Source organism: Bison bison, unplaced genomic scaffold, assembly GCF_000754665.1.
Source record: "Bison bison bison isolate TAMUID 2011002044 unplaced genomic scaffold, Bison_UMD1.0 scf7180017864461, whole genome shotgun sequence".
NCBI lineage: Eukaryota > Metazoa > Chordata > Mammalia > Artiodactyla > Bovidae > Bison > Bison bison.
Genome location: NW_011495023.1, coordinates 14,531,458 through 14,549,896, shown reverse-complemented (window position 1 = coordinate 14,549,896; position 18,439 = coordinate 14,531,458). Strand labels below are relative to the sequence as shown.

The window sequence follows — 18,439 nt, the reverse complement described above, 5'->3', positions numbered from 1 at the left end:
AATTCTCAGAGAAGACAAAAATCCTTAACATACATGTGCCTAACTAGAGAGTGTCAAAGTAACTGACACAAAAAATCATGTGAACTCCAAAGAGAACTAAGTCACTAAGTCATGTCCAACTCTTTTGTGACCCCTGTGGACTTTAAGCCTGCCAGGCTCCTCTATTCATAAGACTTCCCAGGCAAGAACACTGGAGTGGGTTTCCATTTCCTTCTCCAAGGGATCTTCCTGATCAGGGATCAAATCCACGTCTCCTGCATTGGCAAGTGGGGGTCTTTACCACTGAGCCATCAGAGAAGCCCCCTGTTGGTTTACTCTATACCTAAAACGAGGTTACTATAGACTAAGTCTTTCAAGACCTAAAGTTCTTGTCACTATGAAACAGCAACATACCAAGAAAGTCCAGAACACCTGAACTGATACACTATGTCACCACCCGCACCAGTAGAAAAGATCTGTGTCTGGAGTATTTTCTTTTGCCTCTTTATTGGAATCCTGAGAAAGTCCACCAGCAAAAAAATGAAGCAAGCAAGATGCAGCTACAAGTAAAAGAATTTCTAGACTCACTAAATTGTTTTAAGTGAGCTTTAACCATGAGGGGATCTGTATTAATTCAAGAAACAAAAGAGAGCTAAGAAAATTTTGAGCAAGGAAACAATCTGATCAGAGTTTGACTTTTAGGGGAAAAAACATGAATCTGCTGCCAACATGTAAAAAATAGTTTGGGAGAGGGAAAAGAAGAAACTATAATGAGAAACTTAACATAAATCTGGAGACAAAGTAAATGAGCTACTTTGAAAGCAAATGATGAAATGCTGTTTAATGTGTTCTCACTGGCAGGTGTGCCAAGATGGTAACAGTAAATTGACCTGTTTAAGCTTCCATAACTGTAAATCCCTTAAAAATAACAACTTCTACTTTGGGTAATGCTTTGAACATTCATGTTTTCAGTCTAAATGCTCAATAAATGCTAAACTTGATCATACAACTGCAATATGAATCCATAAGGGTCACAGAAACATAGACCTTTAGTAACATCTATTTCAGTGTTTTTTTTCAAATTTTACTTTTCAATGCAGAAACCCTCTACAAGTTAAATCTAATGCTAGCTACCTGGAGTTAGCACACACTTCACAGGTTGAAGGTACAGGACTTCAAGTCTCCCCTCACTTCAGACACAAGAAACAAGCTCTGGGCTTCCCAGGCCACATGCATTCTGACCAACTGGCTACAGATTCAGGGGTTTCCACTATCCCCTTGGGTTCACTGATTCACTATAACCACTTACAGAATGAAGAAAATCACCTATAATTACAGTTTTATTATAAAATATACAAATGTCAACCAGCCAAAGAAGAGATACGCATTGTGCTGGGCCTGGGAGGAACTCAAAAGCAAAGCTTCTGCACCCTCAGGACTCCTCATCCTCCTGGCATGTCACTGTGGATCACCAACCAGGAAGCTCAATGGAGGCGGGGTGTCCACGGTTTTTATTGGGGTTTCATCAAGAAGGTATTGTTGACTGAATGAGGGGCCGCCTCCTGAAACTCCATCTCCAAGCCTCCTACTCCTTTGTGGAGGTCCAGTTGATACCATGTGACTCAAAGCGCCAGCCATCTAATCACAAGATTAGTCTTTTTGGAGCGATCAGCCCCCATACTGAGTGATTTCACTAGTATAAACCAAAGGACTGTCCCCGGAACCCACCATAAATATGAAAGATGCTCCTACCACTTGGGAAATTCCAAGGATTTAAAGGTTCCCTTCCCTGGGTGATCTAGGTTCCATCTCTGGGTTGGGAAGATCCCCTGGAGAAGGGGAAGGCTACCCACTCCAGTATTCTGACCTAGAGAATTCCATGGACTGTACAGTCCGTGGGGTAGCAAAGAGTCAGACACAACTGAGCGACTTTCACTTTCACTTTTCCCTGGTGGCTCAGATAGTAAAGATTCTCTGACTGCAATGCAGGAGACCTGGGTTTGATCCCTGAGTTGGGAAGATCCCTTGGATAAGGAAAATGGCAACCCATTCCAGTATTTTAGCCTGGAAAATCCCATGGACAGAGGAGCCTGGCGGGCTACAGCCCATGGGCTCAAAAAAGAGTCAGACACGACTGAGTGACTAACACTTTCCAGAAAACATGGACAAAGATTAGTCAAATCCTTTATTATTCAACCATTTCTAAGAAAAATTTATCTTAAAAGAAACCCAACGTGTGAAGTAAATCCAAGGGGAACTGCTCTGAGGAGTCCCAGAACCTTGCCCCATTAAACCCCCAAACCATTTGACACCCAAGAAGACTGAGTGAGTCATCCCGAACAAGATCCTCCAGTCTAACATTTACAGTCTGCAGATTCAGCATCCATAGGTCAAAACTGTCAGAAAAAGAAAAATTCCAAACGGTCCCCAAAAGCAAAACTTGAATGTGCTGTGCATGGGTGACTATTTACACAGCACTTACACTGTATTTACAACTATTGACATAGCATTTACGTATTACTGCTGCTGCTGCTGCTAAGTCACTTCAGTCATGACTCTGTGCGACCCCATAGATGGCAGCCCACCAGGCTCCCCCGTCCCTGGGATTCTCCAGGCAAGAACACATATTACTAGGCATTACAAATAATCTAGAGATGATTTAAAGCGGTGGTCCCCAACTTCTTTGGCACCAGGGACCAAGTTCAGGAAGGCAGGGGTGGGGTGGGGATGGTTTGGGGGTGATTTAAGCACAGTACATTTATTGTGAACTTTATTTCCATTATTAATACCTCAGCTCCATGTCAGATTATCAGGCATTAGATTCCAGAGGCTGGGGACCCCTGACTGAAAGTATATGGGAGTATTCATCTCCTTTGGGATGAACTCAGAGGGACACGTGCTTCTTCTTCACTCTCTTGAATACCTCGAATCTGAATTTTCCTTCCAGAACCCCTGAGGGGCTTTGGTCAGTGTGGTTCAATAAGACTGATTGAACAAGTCTCTCAAAATAACTGGAAAAGGAGGAAACACTGGCAGGAAAAGGAAAGATCTCATGTTTACAGAAAAGCCCTCCAATGCTTTACTTTTATATACATATTTTTTTAAATGTGTTTTTTTAAGATTGCAGGTTTCTTTTTGTAACCAGATACTTATATCAAGCACTAGTAACTGCCAAAAAATATGCTAATTTTCAGAATTGCCTAAACTTTACAATAAAAATATTTCACTTTTATTGTAGTTTCTCTATGTTTAATTATTAGTGAGTCAAGTGTAATATACTGTTTATATCAACTACTTGTATTTTTCTTCTGTGACATACATATTCATGGCCTTTGCCCATCTCTCTTTTTGTACATCTACGTAAGTGTCCTAGGGCTTTCCTTGTAGCTCAGCTGGTAAAATATCTGCCTGCCATGCAGGAGACCAGGTTTGATTTCAGGTCATGAAGATCTCCTGGAGAAGGAAATGACAACCCACTACAATATTCTTGCCTGGAGAATCCCATGGATAGAGAAGCCTGCAGGCCACAGTCCATAGGGTCACAGGAGTTGGGCACGACTAAGTGACTAAACCTAAGTGTCTTATTAATTTGTAAGTGTTCAGTATTTGTAAAGAATATTTTTAAAAATTTTCTATGGTAAAAACATCTTTTCCAACTTGTAAAAAAAAGTCTATGAGAGGATATGCATACGTTATATGAACACATTATGCCATTTTATGAGGGACTTTGAACATCTGCAGTTCTGTGTCCATGGGAAGTCCTGCAGATATTGAGGGATGACTGTACTTCATCTTAGAAAAGGAAAGCAGGCTATCACTCTGATCTGGCAGCGCACTTAAATAATTAATTCATCGTTCTTACTGACTGGTAGCCAAGCAGATTTTGTAAAAGCTTAGTGCATTTTTTAAAAGAATACACTTAAATCTTGAAATCTATCAGTTTATTTATTAAATAATACAATATGCTCTGTAACAGCCTATATGAGAAGAGAATCTAAAAATAAAAGAGTACATATATATATGTATATGCATAACTGATTCACTTTGCTATACACAAACACACCCTGTAAATCAACTATACTCCAATAAAATTTTTTTTTCTAATTTTATTTTTAAACTTTACATAATTGTATTAGTTTTGCCAAATATCAAAATTTTTTAAAAACAGCAAAAAAATATATAATAGTTAAGCTTATTAAAACCTAACTTACTAAAAAGTAAATAGTTGTTAACTAGAAGTGACAAGCTTATGTCTGATCAAATACAAATTGTCTATTATCATAACTAAGGATGATCTGAATTAAGGCATATCCAGGGGTGTCTTGGAGAAGGCAATGGCAACCCACTCCAGTACTCTTGCCTGGAAAATCCCATGGACCGAGGAGCCTGGTGGGCTGCAGTCCATGGGGTCGCTAGGAGTTGGACACAGCTGAGCGACTTCACTTTCACTTTTCACTTTCCTGCATTGGAGAAGGAAATGGCAACCCACTCCAGTGTTCTTGGCTGGAGAATCCCAGGGACGGGGGAGCCTGGTGGGCTGCCATCTATGGGGTCGCACAGAGTCGGACACGACTGAAGCGACTTAGCAGCAGCAGCAGGGGTGTCTGGTATAGTCATTAGCAGATATTATGCTAAACATTTTCCTATGCATAAATAGGATCAGGATCTAACTCAATCTTAATAGAGATCAGAGATGCCACTCATCTCAGAACACTAAAACTATTCACATTATTTACTGATGCTGCCTCAAGATCAAGAGCAATAGCTCAGTTCTTCTAGGCTGTAAAATAATAAACATTTTTTAAATCAGAAAAATATAAACTATCAGAGCAGTTCAACATGGATTTGTAAACAGTGACGTCAAAACTCTTCATTTTCTAAGACAAAAAACAGGGTTCGTGGGAAAGGGAAAAGTGACAAGCAAATATAACAGACTTGCTTCCAAAGAATTCAAAGCTTCATAATGATCTCATTTTATCCTCAGATTATCCTTACCATTATACTCAAAAACAAGAGACTGAGAATTTGCCTAGCAGTACCCAGAAAAATCACACAATGAGCCTCATCTGAATTTCAGTAGTCTTCTCAATGGATTGAAGAACTTTTTTCTGATAAGCAGCTACTTCTGATTTTCTCAAAATTTATGACTGCTAGAGATTTGGGGAGGTGCTGCCAGGATGACTGTGTACCATGTTCAGGCTATAGGAAAAAGACTCATTCAGTCAGTCTGGAGATATAAGAGTTCATCAAATCAGCCAAGGGAAAACACAAGTCCTAAAGAAGTCATCCTCTTTTGGAGATCATCAGACTCAGTTTTCCAGAATGTTTCACCTAACTTTCCTGTCCATCCTGAGCACTGGAAATCCTACTGGCAGAGCAATCTGAAGCTCTTCTAACCAGACCAGACAGGGAAGCAGGTGTCAAAGGAAAACATGAAAGTGTCTCAGAAAAGAGCCCAAGATAGAAATGAAAACCTAGACGCAACAGAAAGAATAACCTACAGGAGAAGTAAAACAGGAACAGAAGAAACATTGAGTAGAAAATCTCTTAACCCAGTGGACAGCAGACCCTTAACAGATCTGTATTCTGGATTGTCACATTTTCCTCCCCAGTATGTTTTACAATAACTGATTCCACCGCTTAGAATCTTGAGTGTGTGCATGCTAAGTCGCTTCAGTCCTGTCAACTCTTTTCGACCTTATGGACTGTAGCCCACCAGGATCTTCTGTTCATGGGATTCTCCAGGCAAGAATACGGGAATGGGCTGCTATCCCTAGAAGGCTCTAGGGGATCTTCCCAACCTATGGATAGTATCTGCGTCTCTTCTGTCTCCTGCATTGGCAGGTGGGTTCTTTACAACTAGCACCACCCGGAAAGCCCTACAGAGGGTGCTTATATTCCACTAACAATTACCAACTACTTAGTATGAGTAAAGATTGAGTTAGACAACTTGCACTTGAATTCTGGTTCAGCCATTTACTAGCCCAGGGATCTTTATAAAGTTAATTAAATTTGAAAGACAGAAGCTGAATAGCCCCCTCCAAATTGTTGTCTAACTTGATTATAAGAGGATCTGAAATGTATCCCTTGCGCAGGTACTGGGGTGAGTGCTTTACGTGCATCAGCTCCTCAAAAGAGCCTTTAATGGGGATTAATGAAGAGAAAAGTACGTCAGGTCAGAGAATCCACAAACGAAAAAGCCATGGTATAAAACCAACCAGGAAATATGCCTTGAGGAGAAATGTAGAGGCTGAAGAGACTAGGGTTAGGTCATATATGCTATGCTGAAAAGTACAAATTCCTGTGGAAAGCTGTAGATTCACTCAACTATTTTAATCAGAGGAGCCATAAGATCACATTTACATTTTAGAAATATCACTGTCACCTGGAAAATAACTGGGGACAGACTGGAAGCAGGGATAAGACAGCTGCTGGATCACTCATCAGAGAGCAAGCTAAATGTGCCTGGGTGGAGGCAGTGAGGGAAAAAAGGATGGGAGACATGAATGGAGGGACAGATGAATAAACTTAGAAGCACACAGACTACGGCAGCACCAGAATCCTTGAGGGCAAGTTCAGGGTACCCGGCTCACAGCAGACAGCATGGATTTCTTGTGAGAATCTAGAAAATGACAATTACAGAATTTAAGAATGGCATCCAGGCTCTTGACATATGTGACTACGTAAATTGAAGCACCAGTCATCAGAATAGAGGAAAAGCATACTCAAGAAGAAAAGTTTGAATGTAATTCTGAACATGCTAAATTTGAATATTCAACTCCAGTAAAGAGAATCTTGTGTGTTTTTAAGTCCACATTCTGCCCACTTACTAAGAGCTGATGCTGTACCTGCAGTTTAAACCCAAAGCCCAAGCAAGGTCCTTCCCTCACACTAAACTGCAGGAGACTGTGATACTGACATTTATGAAAATTAAACTCGTGGTTTGATACTGACTGGGCTAACAAAACATGTCCAAGATTGTCGGGTATGAACTGGACCAAAACAATGTGACTACGAATGCAAATGCATTATTATAAAAACTAAGACATGATGATTCGGCAGAAGCAGGGTAATGATTTCAAAGATGTCTCTTGGGTTTCAAACCAAGATATCTAGAACATAATAAAATAAACTACATAATTAAGAAAGAACCCATCTGGAAACATAAGCTCAGTTTTCTGACATTGATTTTTTTAGGTGGTAACAGAACACCAAATAGACAGGCAAGGCCAGAGAGGGAGCAAAATATCAACAACTCATTATTTAATAAATACATATTGAGTGCTTCCTATGTACCAGGCATTGGCCCTATGATACTAGGAACAGAACTGAAAATTTCTCATCCTCCAGGAGTTTATATTCTACACAGGAGAGAATCAATCGATCAATCAACGGGAGGTAGCTGAGTACAATGAAGAAACAAAACGGAACAAGGACGCAGGGTGAAGATGGATATGTTTTACAGAAAGAAATTAGGGGAAGCCGCTCTTAGAAACTTATTTGAACAGTCTCGAACAACTGATGAGTATAAAATCTTCAAATACTTGGGGGAAGAATGTCCTACACAAAGGAAACAGCACAACGTAGATACCACAGCAGGAATGAGCTTGGTGTACAGAGAACCAAGAAGCTTAGAATGAAAGTGTCTGGAGATCATAATATCAGAACACAGGAAGGACCAGACTGTGAGCCACACTGGGAACTTGCATTTCCCAATAAGTGGCATGGGAAGGTCCTGGAAGATTCTGAGCAGGTAAATGACAGTATCTCAGACTTTTAAAAGAACATGGATCTTTGTAAATGAAAACTGATTGAAAACGGCAAGAACGGAAGCAAAGAAGCCGATAGCTCCTGCCACAGTCTATCAAAGAGAGAAGGATGACTGGAGTAAGATAACAGTCATGAGCGAAGGAGAAGTGATGAGATTCTAGATATATTTTTAAAGGAGAGCCAGAAGAACTGGCTTAGAGTATAGATGTGGAGGGTGAAGGAAAAGGAGAATTAATGATGACTCCTAGACATCAGAGCGGAGAAGGCAATGGCACCCCACTCCAGTTCTCTTGCCTGTAAACTCCAATGGATGGAGGAGCCTGGTAGGCTGCAGTCCATGGGGTCGCTAAGAGTTGGAGACGACTAAGCGTCTTCACTTTCACTTTTCACTTTCATGCACTGGAGAAGGGAATGGCAACCCACTCCAGCGTTCTTGCCTAGAGAATCCCAGAGACAGGGGAGCCTGGTGTGCTGCCATCTATGGGGTTGCACAGAGTCGGACACGACTGAAGCGACTTAGCAGCAGCAGCAGACATTAGAAATGAGTGACAGTAAATATCAGCAATGCCATCTATTGAAACAGGCAAGGATGAAGGACTGAGCAGGTTTGGGGAAGAAACCAAACACTGTTATTATCTCTATTTCCCATACTAACAATAAGGAAACCACAGCACAGTATATTTAAGCAACTAAGCAAAGTTACATGGCTGGTCAGCAGCTAACCTGGGAATTGAGTTTAGACAGTGCAGCTTCAGAGTCTGAATTCTTAACACTAAGCTAAGTCACCTCGTAAGACTCCAAAGGGGAAAAAAAATATATCAAAAAATAAGTTCTAAGACTGAACATTTGGAAGTCACAAAAAAAAGAGAGAGAGAGAAAGAGAGGGAAGCCAAAAAGACTTAAAAAGAACTAAGCAGAAAGTTAGAAAAAGTTTGGTGTCCTAGAAACCAAGAGAATGAAGTACATCAAAAACAGGAATGCTAAGAGATCAACAAAGAAATGGACTAGGAATTGACCAATGGATTTGGCAAAATGGGATTCACCAGGGACTCTGAAATAAAAGCTTGATGGAATGAGTTATCTTTATAATTCAAGAGTTCAACTGAGCAAGAAATAAAACATCTGAAATGAGATTCATGTGTTCAATAAATGTTTACTGAATGTTTATTAGTGCCAGACAGTGGTCTACATGTTGGGGATATAGTGGTGAACAAACCAAACAAAAAGCCCTGTCCTCAGGCAGCATATGTTCTAATAACATATTGAGGCGTTTCTTCAAAGGAAAAGTTATCTTCAGTATTTTACTTCTTTATGTAAAATGTTACGTGGTAAAAATCAGTAAATTTCTGCTTTATGGTTTCAGTTTACCAGTTTATTGATGAATAAAGCTAATGGCAATTAATTTTTAAGTGGTAAAAGTATATGCTAATGTTAAGTGATAAATACATCAAGTGAGTTAGTGAGAGTGTATCACTGACATGCTCACTGATGGATAAAGTGAGAAGAAATAGTTAAATGTATTATACATACTATATTCTGCATGCTATCCTAGTAATAAAATTTTAAATGGGAGTCTACTGGACTCTGTCCAAGGATGATTTACTGGGAGTTTCTGGCAAGTCTTCTTAGACAACTTTTCATGATATTTTGATACATGGATCATGGGGAAAGAATTGATCCAAACACTAAAACCTAGCTTTTAAAAGGTAAAATTTTCTGGGACTTCCCTGGTGGTCCAGTGGTTAGAATTCTGCTTCCACTGCCAAAGGCACAGGTTTGACAGGGAACTAAGACTCTGCCAGTCACCAGCCAGAGCAGCCAAAAACAAACAAGGAAAAAGTAAGCTTTTCTGGAGCAAAACAATGCTCCTATACTCAAGAAGCTTACCATAACTGATACAGTCTCAATTCAACAAACTTTTATAATGCATCTCCTCCGTAGCGACAAGTAAGAGTTAAGGAGCATAACGCAACATATGACTACCTTTAATATGAAATAATTTAGTAAAGACAAAAAGTATTGCAGGAGGTCTGAAAAGGGTGGCAACAACAGTGGGATAGAACAATGTTTCTCAACTGGAAACTATTTTGTGCCCTCGGGGGACATTTAGCTGTGTCTGGAGATGTTTTAAATCATAGCTGTGGGTTGGGTGGGGAGAGGTGCCACTGGCATCAAGCCGGGAGAGGTCAGGGATGCTCCTAAACACCCTACATTGCAGAGGATAGATACCCACGACAAAGACATTCACCTGGTCCAAACCGTTCGTAGTATGGAAACCCTAGGTTAGAGTAATCAGGATATGATTCAGGTATGAGCTGGATGCTGAGTTGGCCTTTAATCATGAGGACGTGCAGAAAGGTAGAAGAAACAATACAAGCAAAAGTGTAAAAGCAAGAAGGAGCCTGTGTCTGAATTGGGTGGTGCAGGTACTGGGAAAGGATTTGACATTAAGAATCCAATGGAAATGCGGGTTCAAAGGGCAATGGGATATAAAGATGATTGGGTAGGTGGAAGCTCGGTTACATACAACCATGAAAACTAGATCAAGGTGATGGAAACAGAAGGAGCAGTTATTAAGAAACTGCTTTATTTTAACCATTTGCCCTGGAAATTCATGTAGTAAGTTATAAAACTGCTTGAGAGCAGCGATCACGTCTCTTATTCATCACTATCTCTATTGTCACTGAGAAGTGTCCTATAAACAGTGTGTGCTAAGTACTTATTAAGTTAAATGTTACTTCCCAATTATTTATTTATTAAATACTCCTTGTGACCTCTAAAGCTCCATCAACTGCTAACATGCAGGACATTCATTTAAAATGTCCCAAAAAAGTTATCTTTGAGTTGATGCCTACTATCTAAAGGCACTGCAGGAGATCCTCTATACATGTTATCTCATTGAACCACAAACAGGATGTATTTTCCTTTTCTTTAAAGATGAGGACACCAGGACTCAAAGAACTTAAGTAACCTGCCCATGATTTCCCTCTGAGCTAGGCAGTGGCGGGGACAGGAGTGAAACCTTTTCTAATCTTAACCCAAACCCTCAAGCTTCAGTGGCAGGCTGTAAGCTGGGAATTAAAAAGCAAATTCAAACCTTTCATAATTAAACTACGCAAATATAGAAATAGTAATTCCATAAGGTCGCCCTTATTTTTCTTGACTGTAACAATTAGACATGGTATTTAACCTGCTTTCCTGTGCACCAAGGTAGTTACTAAGTGGATTCAAATCACCCCAAAATTCTCTCAGGGAAAACTCAAACTCCTGTCATTATTACCCTCAGACCAGGAAAACACACACACACACACACACACACACACACACACACACACACAGCTAACCTGTTGAATTGATAAGTCAGTACTTAAAACCTGTGATTCACGAAACAAACAAACAAAAAAAAAGAGTATTTCAAATTCAGAACAAATTAGCATTTTCAGATCCCAGGTCCTCTTCTACACTTAAAGTACTGAGACCTACGCTAGGAAAGCAGCCCAGTGACTCAGGTCCTCAAGCGTGTTTATATTGTTGTCAAGTATTCCATCTTCATCTCTCTCCCAGTATCTTTAAGAGTCTACCCTTAACCAAAGCTCTCTCCTTCCTCTCCCTCGTACAGTTATAAAACAGATTTTAAAGTCGTCTAAGGAAGCTAACCTAAAACATTATCCCAGTTCCCAACGTTTGACATGTGCCCGCGAAACCCTTCATCACACAGCTTATCATCCTACGCCAGCTGGGACTCCCTAGCTCTCGATTCTGTCCTCCCAGGAGCAATGTCCCAGCACCAGATGCCACACCAGCTGTTCCTCCGCGGCCTTCGACACCCACTTTTCCAGCAGTTCTTTAGGAACCCACAGCCCAGCTCCAGGCCTATTTCCCAGGCTCTCTCAGTCCCCCCTTTTTTTTTCAAGAAGATGCGACAAGCCCCCAACCTCCTCCAAACCCTTACAGAAAGAGCCTCAGGAAAGAGGCAGGATTCCGCCCGGCCCGGGGGTCCACACCGTCCTCCGGGAGCGGGCCAAGCGGGCTCACGGTCCGCCGAGGGGTGGACAGGGGGCGGCAGAAGCACCTACCGACATCCTGATCGAAGGGATTGGTGGCAAACAGAGGCATCTCCACTGCGTGCAGAGGTGTCCGCAGGGACTCCTCCTCGACACCACGGGAGTCAGGGTGCGACCTAGGAAGGAAGTCTCCTCGGGCAAAAAGAGCGGCCGAGACGGACTCTCCGCGGCCCGCGACAACCCCAGCTCTCCCCGACCCGCAGCAACCGCGGCAGCGGCGGCGGCGGCGGCGGCAAGAGCGGAGGAGCCTTGAAGGCCCCGGGCGCGGAGCCTGTCGGGAATCTGGGTGCCCTGGGATTCGCCTGTCCAGAACCTGCCCCGAACTTGCCCCGCAGAAACCGGCCCAACCCCAGAGCCCCCTCCGCCCGGACCCCCTTTGACTGGCCCCAGGGAACAGTGGCAGGGATGCCTGCCTTTCCTGACTTGGCCTTGGTCCTGAGCCTCCGGAGGACGGGGTCCTCCAGGCGTGCCGAAGACGACTAACGAGCTCAAGCGTGAATCAGAGGTTGAGCAGAAAGAAAAGGGGTCGCGTCTGGGTAGAGAGAAACCCTCTTTTCCCCCGTGCTCCGTTGGTGGTCACAAGTTTGTGGTCCCTAGGGCGGAGGATGGAAACTCCTTTCCTCATCTGAGTAAAAGGGGTTATGAGTTCAGGTCGCTGCCCGCGGTGACAGGAAGCTTGCTCTGGTAAAGTCATGTGAGCGGGCGGCTTGGCCCGAATCCCGAAGAGGGGAGTGTCAGGCGCGCGGCTCCTCGCGGAGGCTGGGGCGGCGCTGGCATCATCCAGCGAGTCCCCGAAGGCCTGCCTGGAAGCTCTGTCGAAAGCTCTTCTAGCTGGGCGTTGGCAGCTACTAGCCGTGTGATCCGCAGGCTGTTAACAGTGATTGGCAGTTGACCAAAAAGGTCTGCGATAGTCAACCCCACCCCCACCAAAAAAAAGACGAGCAAAAAAAAAAAAAAAAAAGAAAGCTGGAAAATGGATCTAAAGCTTGATCAGTGGTTAGTAATAACTTAAACTACTTAGTAATTTTATTTATGTTTACTTAATAACAAAAACTGTTCTCTGTATCCTGTAGAAATTCTAAGGAACATCTTGAGATTTGTGCATCCCACTTGAAAGGAACTTGGAGCATCTTGCATGTAAATTGAAATTATGTAAATTTACCAAAATTTACCGTAACTGCTGACTGCAGGATGTAAAGGTTTAGAACGTGTCAACAAGATTAGTCTTGTGATAGACGAAGAGTGCTTAGAAAAAACCCATTATGGGTCCCGTTTTTAAAAGTGAGAAATGCAGATTAAAGTAGCGTTGAGATACGTTTTTGTCAGACAGAGATGAAAAAGAACCAGGGATGTGGGGAGTCGTACACTCAGGTTGTTAAATGAAATTATTAGTCTCCCAGTAGAAATATTTGAAAGTGTGTAACACAGGGTTAAAATGTGAATACCTCTGGACCCAACAACTTTTTGAAATGTATCCTAAAGACATTCTTTAACAACATGAACAAAGTTATTCATAGCAACATTGCTTATAATATCAAAGCACTGTTAACTAGAAAAATGCAGGATATTAGTGATTAGACAGATAACATCCTGCTCGGTGTCTCAGTTTCCTCATCTGTATGAAACAGGAGTGATAATCGGGTTGTAAGGATCCAATGGATTCATACAAAGGAAGCTCTTGGACACCCAGCATATAGTAAGCACTAAATAAGTATAAGTACTCGTTTTAATTCGTATTGATCATAGTACACACAGTCTAAATATTCTCCAGCTATTAAAAGTGTTAATACAGATCTGTGTTTATACAGAACGACATCTAAGTATATTCCTTTTAAAAAGCCGCTTACAAAACCATATAGGATTATGCAGTACCCCAAATTTTAAGTTTGAAAGGATATAGGTGATAATACTTTGATTATCTCTGAATTGTAAGATTTGTGATGATATTTTGTTCTTAGGCAGTTTATATTTTACAAATATTTTAATGCTGTGTTACAAATACAATGAGCCTATGTTTCTTTGAAAAGCAGAAAAATGGTTAACACGACAGTGTAAAAAATGTCGTAAGTTAGTCCCACCGATTCTTTACAGTTTAAGAAGCCAATACCAAGGCTTGCTTATGTTTCCTTATGACAAGTATAAAATTCTTCCAAAACATCACTGTTAATCAGTGAAGCAGAAAATTCTCTCTGAAAAACCAGTTTTTGATTACTGGGCTGACAGGATCAGGTGACAACTTGTCTACCTCAAGTTCCCAAACATTAGTGTGTCTGAGACACATTAATCATAATTGCCCTGTATCAGAGCCAGATATTTATAAAGAAGCATTTGGGTGTGCTTTGTGCATCACTGAAGAACTCTGTTGCCAGCAGTAAGCTAGTGAGCAAATTGTTCAAGCCTTGCTCATCAGTATGTACGCTCTGGAAATACTAAAGTAAAATAACACACCTAGTAATCATCATAGATAATCATAGAATTATCCATGTATTCTGACCTGGAACAATGATGTTAGCCATTTGAGGACTATGATTAATAGGCTATGAAAGCATTTTTAATATTATTTAACAAAACCAAATAGAAAAAGTGAAAGTGGTTTGTATTTTGAAGTTGCCTTTCCATGATTATCCCTTAAAACATTGAAACTACATGAGTTTCACTTTTACTTTTACCATAGTTTCAATGGCACCCCACTCCAGTACTCTTGCCTGGAAAATCCCATGGACGGGGGAGCCTGGTGGGCTGCAGTCCGTGAGGTCGCTCAGAGTCGGACAGGACTGAGCGACTTCACTTTCACTTTTCACTTTCATGCGTTGGTGAAGGAAATGGCAACCCACTCCAGTGTTCTTGCCTGGAGAATCCCAGGGACAGGGGAGCCTGGTGTGCTGCCGTCTATGGGGTCGCACAGAGTCGGACACAACTGAAGTGACTGAGCAGCAGCAGCAGTGACACATTCAGGGGTTTCCCTGGTGGCTCAGCAGTAAAGAATCTACCTGCAATGCAGTAGACACAGGAGACGCAGGTTTAATCCCTGGGTCAGGAAGATACCCTGGATAACTCCAGTATTCTTGCCTGGAAAATCCCATGGACAGAGGAGTTTGGTGGGCTACAGTCCATGGGGTCACAAAGAGTCAGATAGGACTGGGCACCAGACAAAACATTCAAGTGTTTCTGTAATATATGTTTACTAGATTCTGTGGTTAATTTTGATATATTATTCCCTTTTTCTTGTTTGGTTTGATTTTGAAAAAAAAAAAAAAAGAAGACACCTCCATGCAAATAGAGTTACTCCAGGAAAAATCTGTAATTTTAAGGTTTTAGAAAAGAAATATCCCAGGAACCTTAGTAACACTACTTTAGTTCACACTCCTATCAGCTTTTAGATGATTTATTACATTTATCTCCTGCTATGTTTTTCTCCTTTCCTACTGCTGTGGACTGAATCAAGTCCCCACAAAATTCATATGTGGAAGTCCTAATTACCAATGTGATAACATTTAAAGATTGAGCCTTTGGTAGATAATTGCTGCTGCTGCTAAATCACTTCAGTCGTGTCCGACTCTGTGCGACCCCATAGACGGCAGCCGACCAGGCTCCCCCATCCCTGGGATTCTCCAGGCAAGAACACTGGAGTGGGCTGCCATTTCCTTCTCCAATGCATGCATGCATGCTAAGTCGTTTCAGTTGTGTCCAACTCTGTGCAACCCCATAGACGGCAGCCCACCAGCCTCCTCTGTCTACAGGATTCTCTAGGCAAGAATACTGGATTGGGTTGCCATTTCCTTCTCTGGGTAGATAATTAGGTAATTACATTTATATGAGGACATAAAGGTGGGGCCCTTGTGGTCAGATTAGTGTTGTTATAAGAACAGACACCAGGGAGCTTACTCTCTCTCCTCTCCTCTGCCGTGTGAGGACGCAGTGAGAAGGCAGCTGTGTCTGCAAGCCAGAAAGAGAGTGCTCCCCAGAACCTGTTCATGCTGGTACCCTGATCTCAGATTTTCAGTTTTCACAACTGTTTTTAAAAATCTCTTTGTTTAAGCCCCTAGCCTAAGATATTTTCTTATAACACCTGAGTAAATACACTTACGTTTCTCCATACCCCTGCTGGAATAATTTTTCTAAAACAAAAATCTGATTATGTTATTCCTTTAAAGTTATCACATGGTTCTTCAGTCAGTCATTTAATAAATATTTATTAACTCCTATGTGTACCAAGTACCATACTAGATGCTGGAAAAACAGAGATTAAAGTTCTTTTATAGAGTAGCTGATGGGGAATGTGTCATTAAATAAATAATTAAGTCCTAATTTCTTAGTATTACATCCTTATAGAACTGGCCCCTGAAAATCTCATTTTTTTTTAAACTAGTCTCTCAGACCCTCTACTTTAGTCTTTCAGATTCCCCCATACTTTGCATGTCTTCAAACAAGCAATTCTTTCTATTTTCCTGCTCTGATTCTATACCTTCTCTCAATCTCCACTCGAATTCCAATTCTGAACTGTAATAGGCACATAGTAAGTATTAGTTAGTTGATTATTGACCATTTCTATCATAGCACTTTATGGTATTATATTAAGTATCTTTTACTACATAAAAATCACCCCAAAGTTTCTGACCTAGGACAACAATAATTATTTCTTTTGCTTGCAGATAAAAAACTTGGACAGAACTCTGTGGGCATAGCTTGCCTGTCTTCCATACAAGGTCAGTAAGTGGGGCTCAAGGCTGGGATCATTCACCGGGACTACAGTCTTTTGAAAGCTTGAATACTTACATGGCTGGTGGTTGACGCTGGCAATTGGCTGGGTCATTGGCGCTGTTGGCCGGAACACCTGCAGGGGACCTCCCGTGTGTCAGCACGTTGGACTGAGCATTGTAAGAGGCAGGAAAATGAAACTCCCAGTTTCTCAAGACCTGAACTAGAAAGTGGGCATAGCAGTGCTTCTGTCATATTCCACTGAACAAGCAATTGCAGCATCTACACTCAAGGGGAAAGGAAATAAAACCCACATCTCCATGGAAAGAGTATTAAAGAATTTGGAGGCCATATTTGAAAGCTGCCACACTATTGTAACTTTTTACTTGTTTCCATAGCATTGGCCTGTGACTCTTTTATCTCTGGGTTCCCAGGCTTTCAACAATAGGTGTTCCATAAACATTTGTTAAATGTAGTAAACAAAATAAGTCATGATTAAATTGGCTCACTGCCATTAGCAGCCATGAGGGAGTAACAGGCTCTGGCCTTACCTTTTCACCATAACCAAGTAAAACATTGGACAAAATATATGAAACAAGTGATTGCAGACCTGAAACAGCAGTGTGTGATCCCAAGGAGAAAAAAAAACAAGCAATGAGCCCTATGATTGCCACAGCCTTCTGTCTAGAGTCAGTTTCTGATTATGCCCAGGGAGGGAAAACCCCAAAATTACCACGTGGGATAATGAACGACACTTTACAAAGATACAGGCATAAATTCACTGGAAGACATAGTAATATCCAATGTGTTTAACCTAAAGACTGTGAACTGGAAAAAGAGGAAGCAAGATTTACAGAACTGATGGAAGAAATAGATATGTCCAGAGTTATGTTATCTATTTTAATACTCCTCTCTCAGGCAAAGATAGAACAAATAGAAAATTAGTAGTTACATAGAAAACAAAGAACTCTCTCAACCAACTTGACCAAATTGACATTTGTGATGGCCCCACCCAAACACTCCAAGACAAACATTCTTGTCAAGTAGACAAGAACAGTAACAAAGACAGACAATATGCTGGCTGTATAAAGACTCAAAACAGTTTAAAGGATAAAATTAAGTAGATTGTTTTCTTGACTAAAACAATTACCTTAGAAAGGTAACAAAGCTATCTGAAAATTTTCAATTTATGTAAAGATTAAACAATACAGTTCTAAATAATCTGAGTCAAAGGAAAATCAGAGACTATTTTGAACTAGGTGAAAGTGAAAACAACCAATCAACATTTGTGAGATGCAATTAAAGTAATGCTTAGAGGAAATACTTTAAGCATTAGATATTAGAAAAGAAACTCTATGAGCTAAGCTCCTACCTTAAGAAGATAGAAAAAGAATTCAAGTAGAAAAGGGAAATAATAAAACCAGAAATCAATAAAACACAAAATCAATAAAATCAAAATTCAGCCTTCTTAAAAGTCAAAATTGATAGCACTCTACCTAGATCAAAAGTTTAATAAGAGGAAACAAATTACCAGTATCAACAATTAAAGAAGCATCATGACTATAGATCCTGTAATTAAAACATTACACAAAACATTCATAAAGGAATATTCTTTTAAGAATCTTTAGGCTGATAAATTTGATAACATCAGTTCAGTTCAGTCACTCAGTCGTGTCCGACTCTTTGTGACCCCATGGACTGCAACACACCAGGCCTCTCTGTCTATCACCAACTCCCGGGGTCTACTCAAACTCATGTCTATTGAGGCAGTGATGTCATCCAACCATCTCATCCTCTATCATCCCTTCTCCTCCCGCTTTCAATCTTTCCCAGCATCAGGGTCTTTTCCAGTGAGTTCTTCGCATCAGATGGCCAAAGTATTGGAGTTTCAGCTTCAGCATCAGTCCTTCCAAAGAATATTCAGGACT

The 18,439-nt window shown here is 41.1% G+C and overlaps 1 protein-coding gene across 2 annotated transcripts in view; it reads right to left on the bottom strand.

Moving 5' to 3' along the window:
• STAM (signal transducing adaptor molecule (SH3 domain and ITAM motif) 1) overlaps positions 1 to 12,289 on the bottom strand; it is a 58,370-nt gene extending 46,081 nt beyond the window's left edge. The window contains exon 1 of one of the 2 annotated variants that reach the window (XM_010859984.1): positions 11,826 to 12,289. In XM_010859984.1, coding sequence (XP_010858286.1) covers positions 11,826 to 11,865 — 40 coding nt within the window. In that variant the 5' untranslated portion in view covers positions 11,866 to 12,289. The remainder of the gene's footprint in view (positions 1 to 11,825) is intronic. The other variant, XM_010859983.1, reaches the window with a different exon arrangement.
• Between the last annotated feature and the right edge of the window lie 6,150 nt (positions 12,290 to 18,439).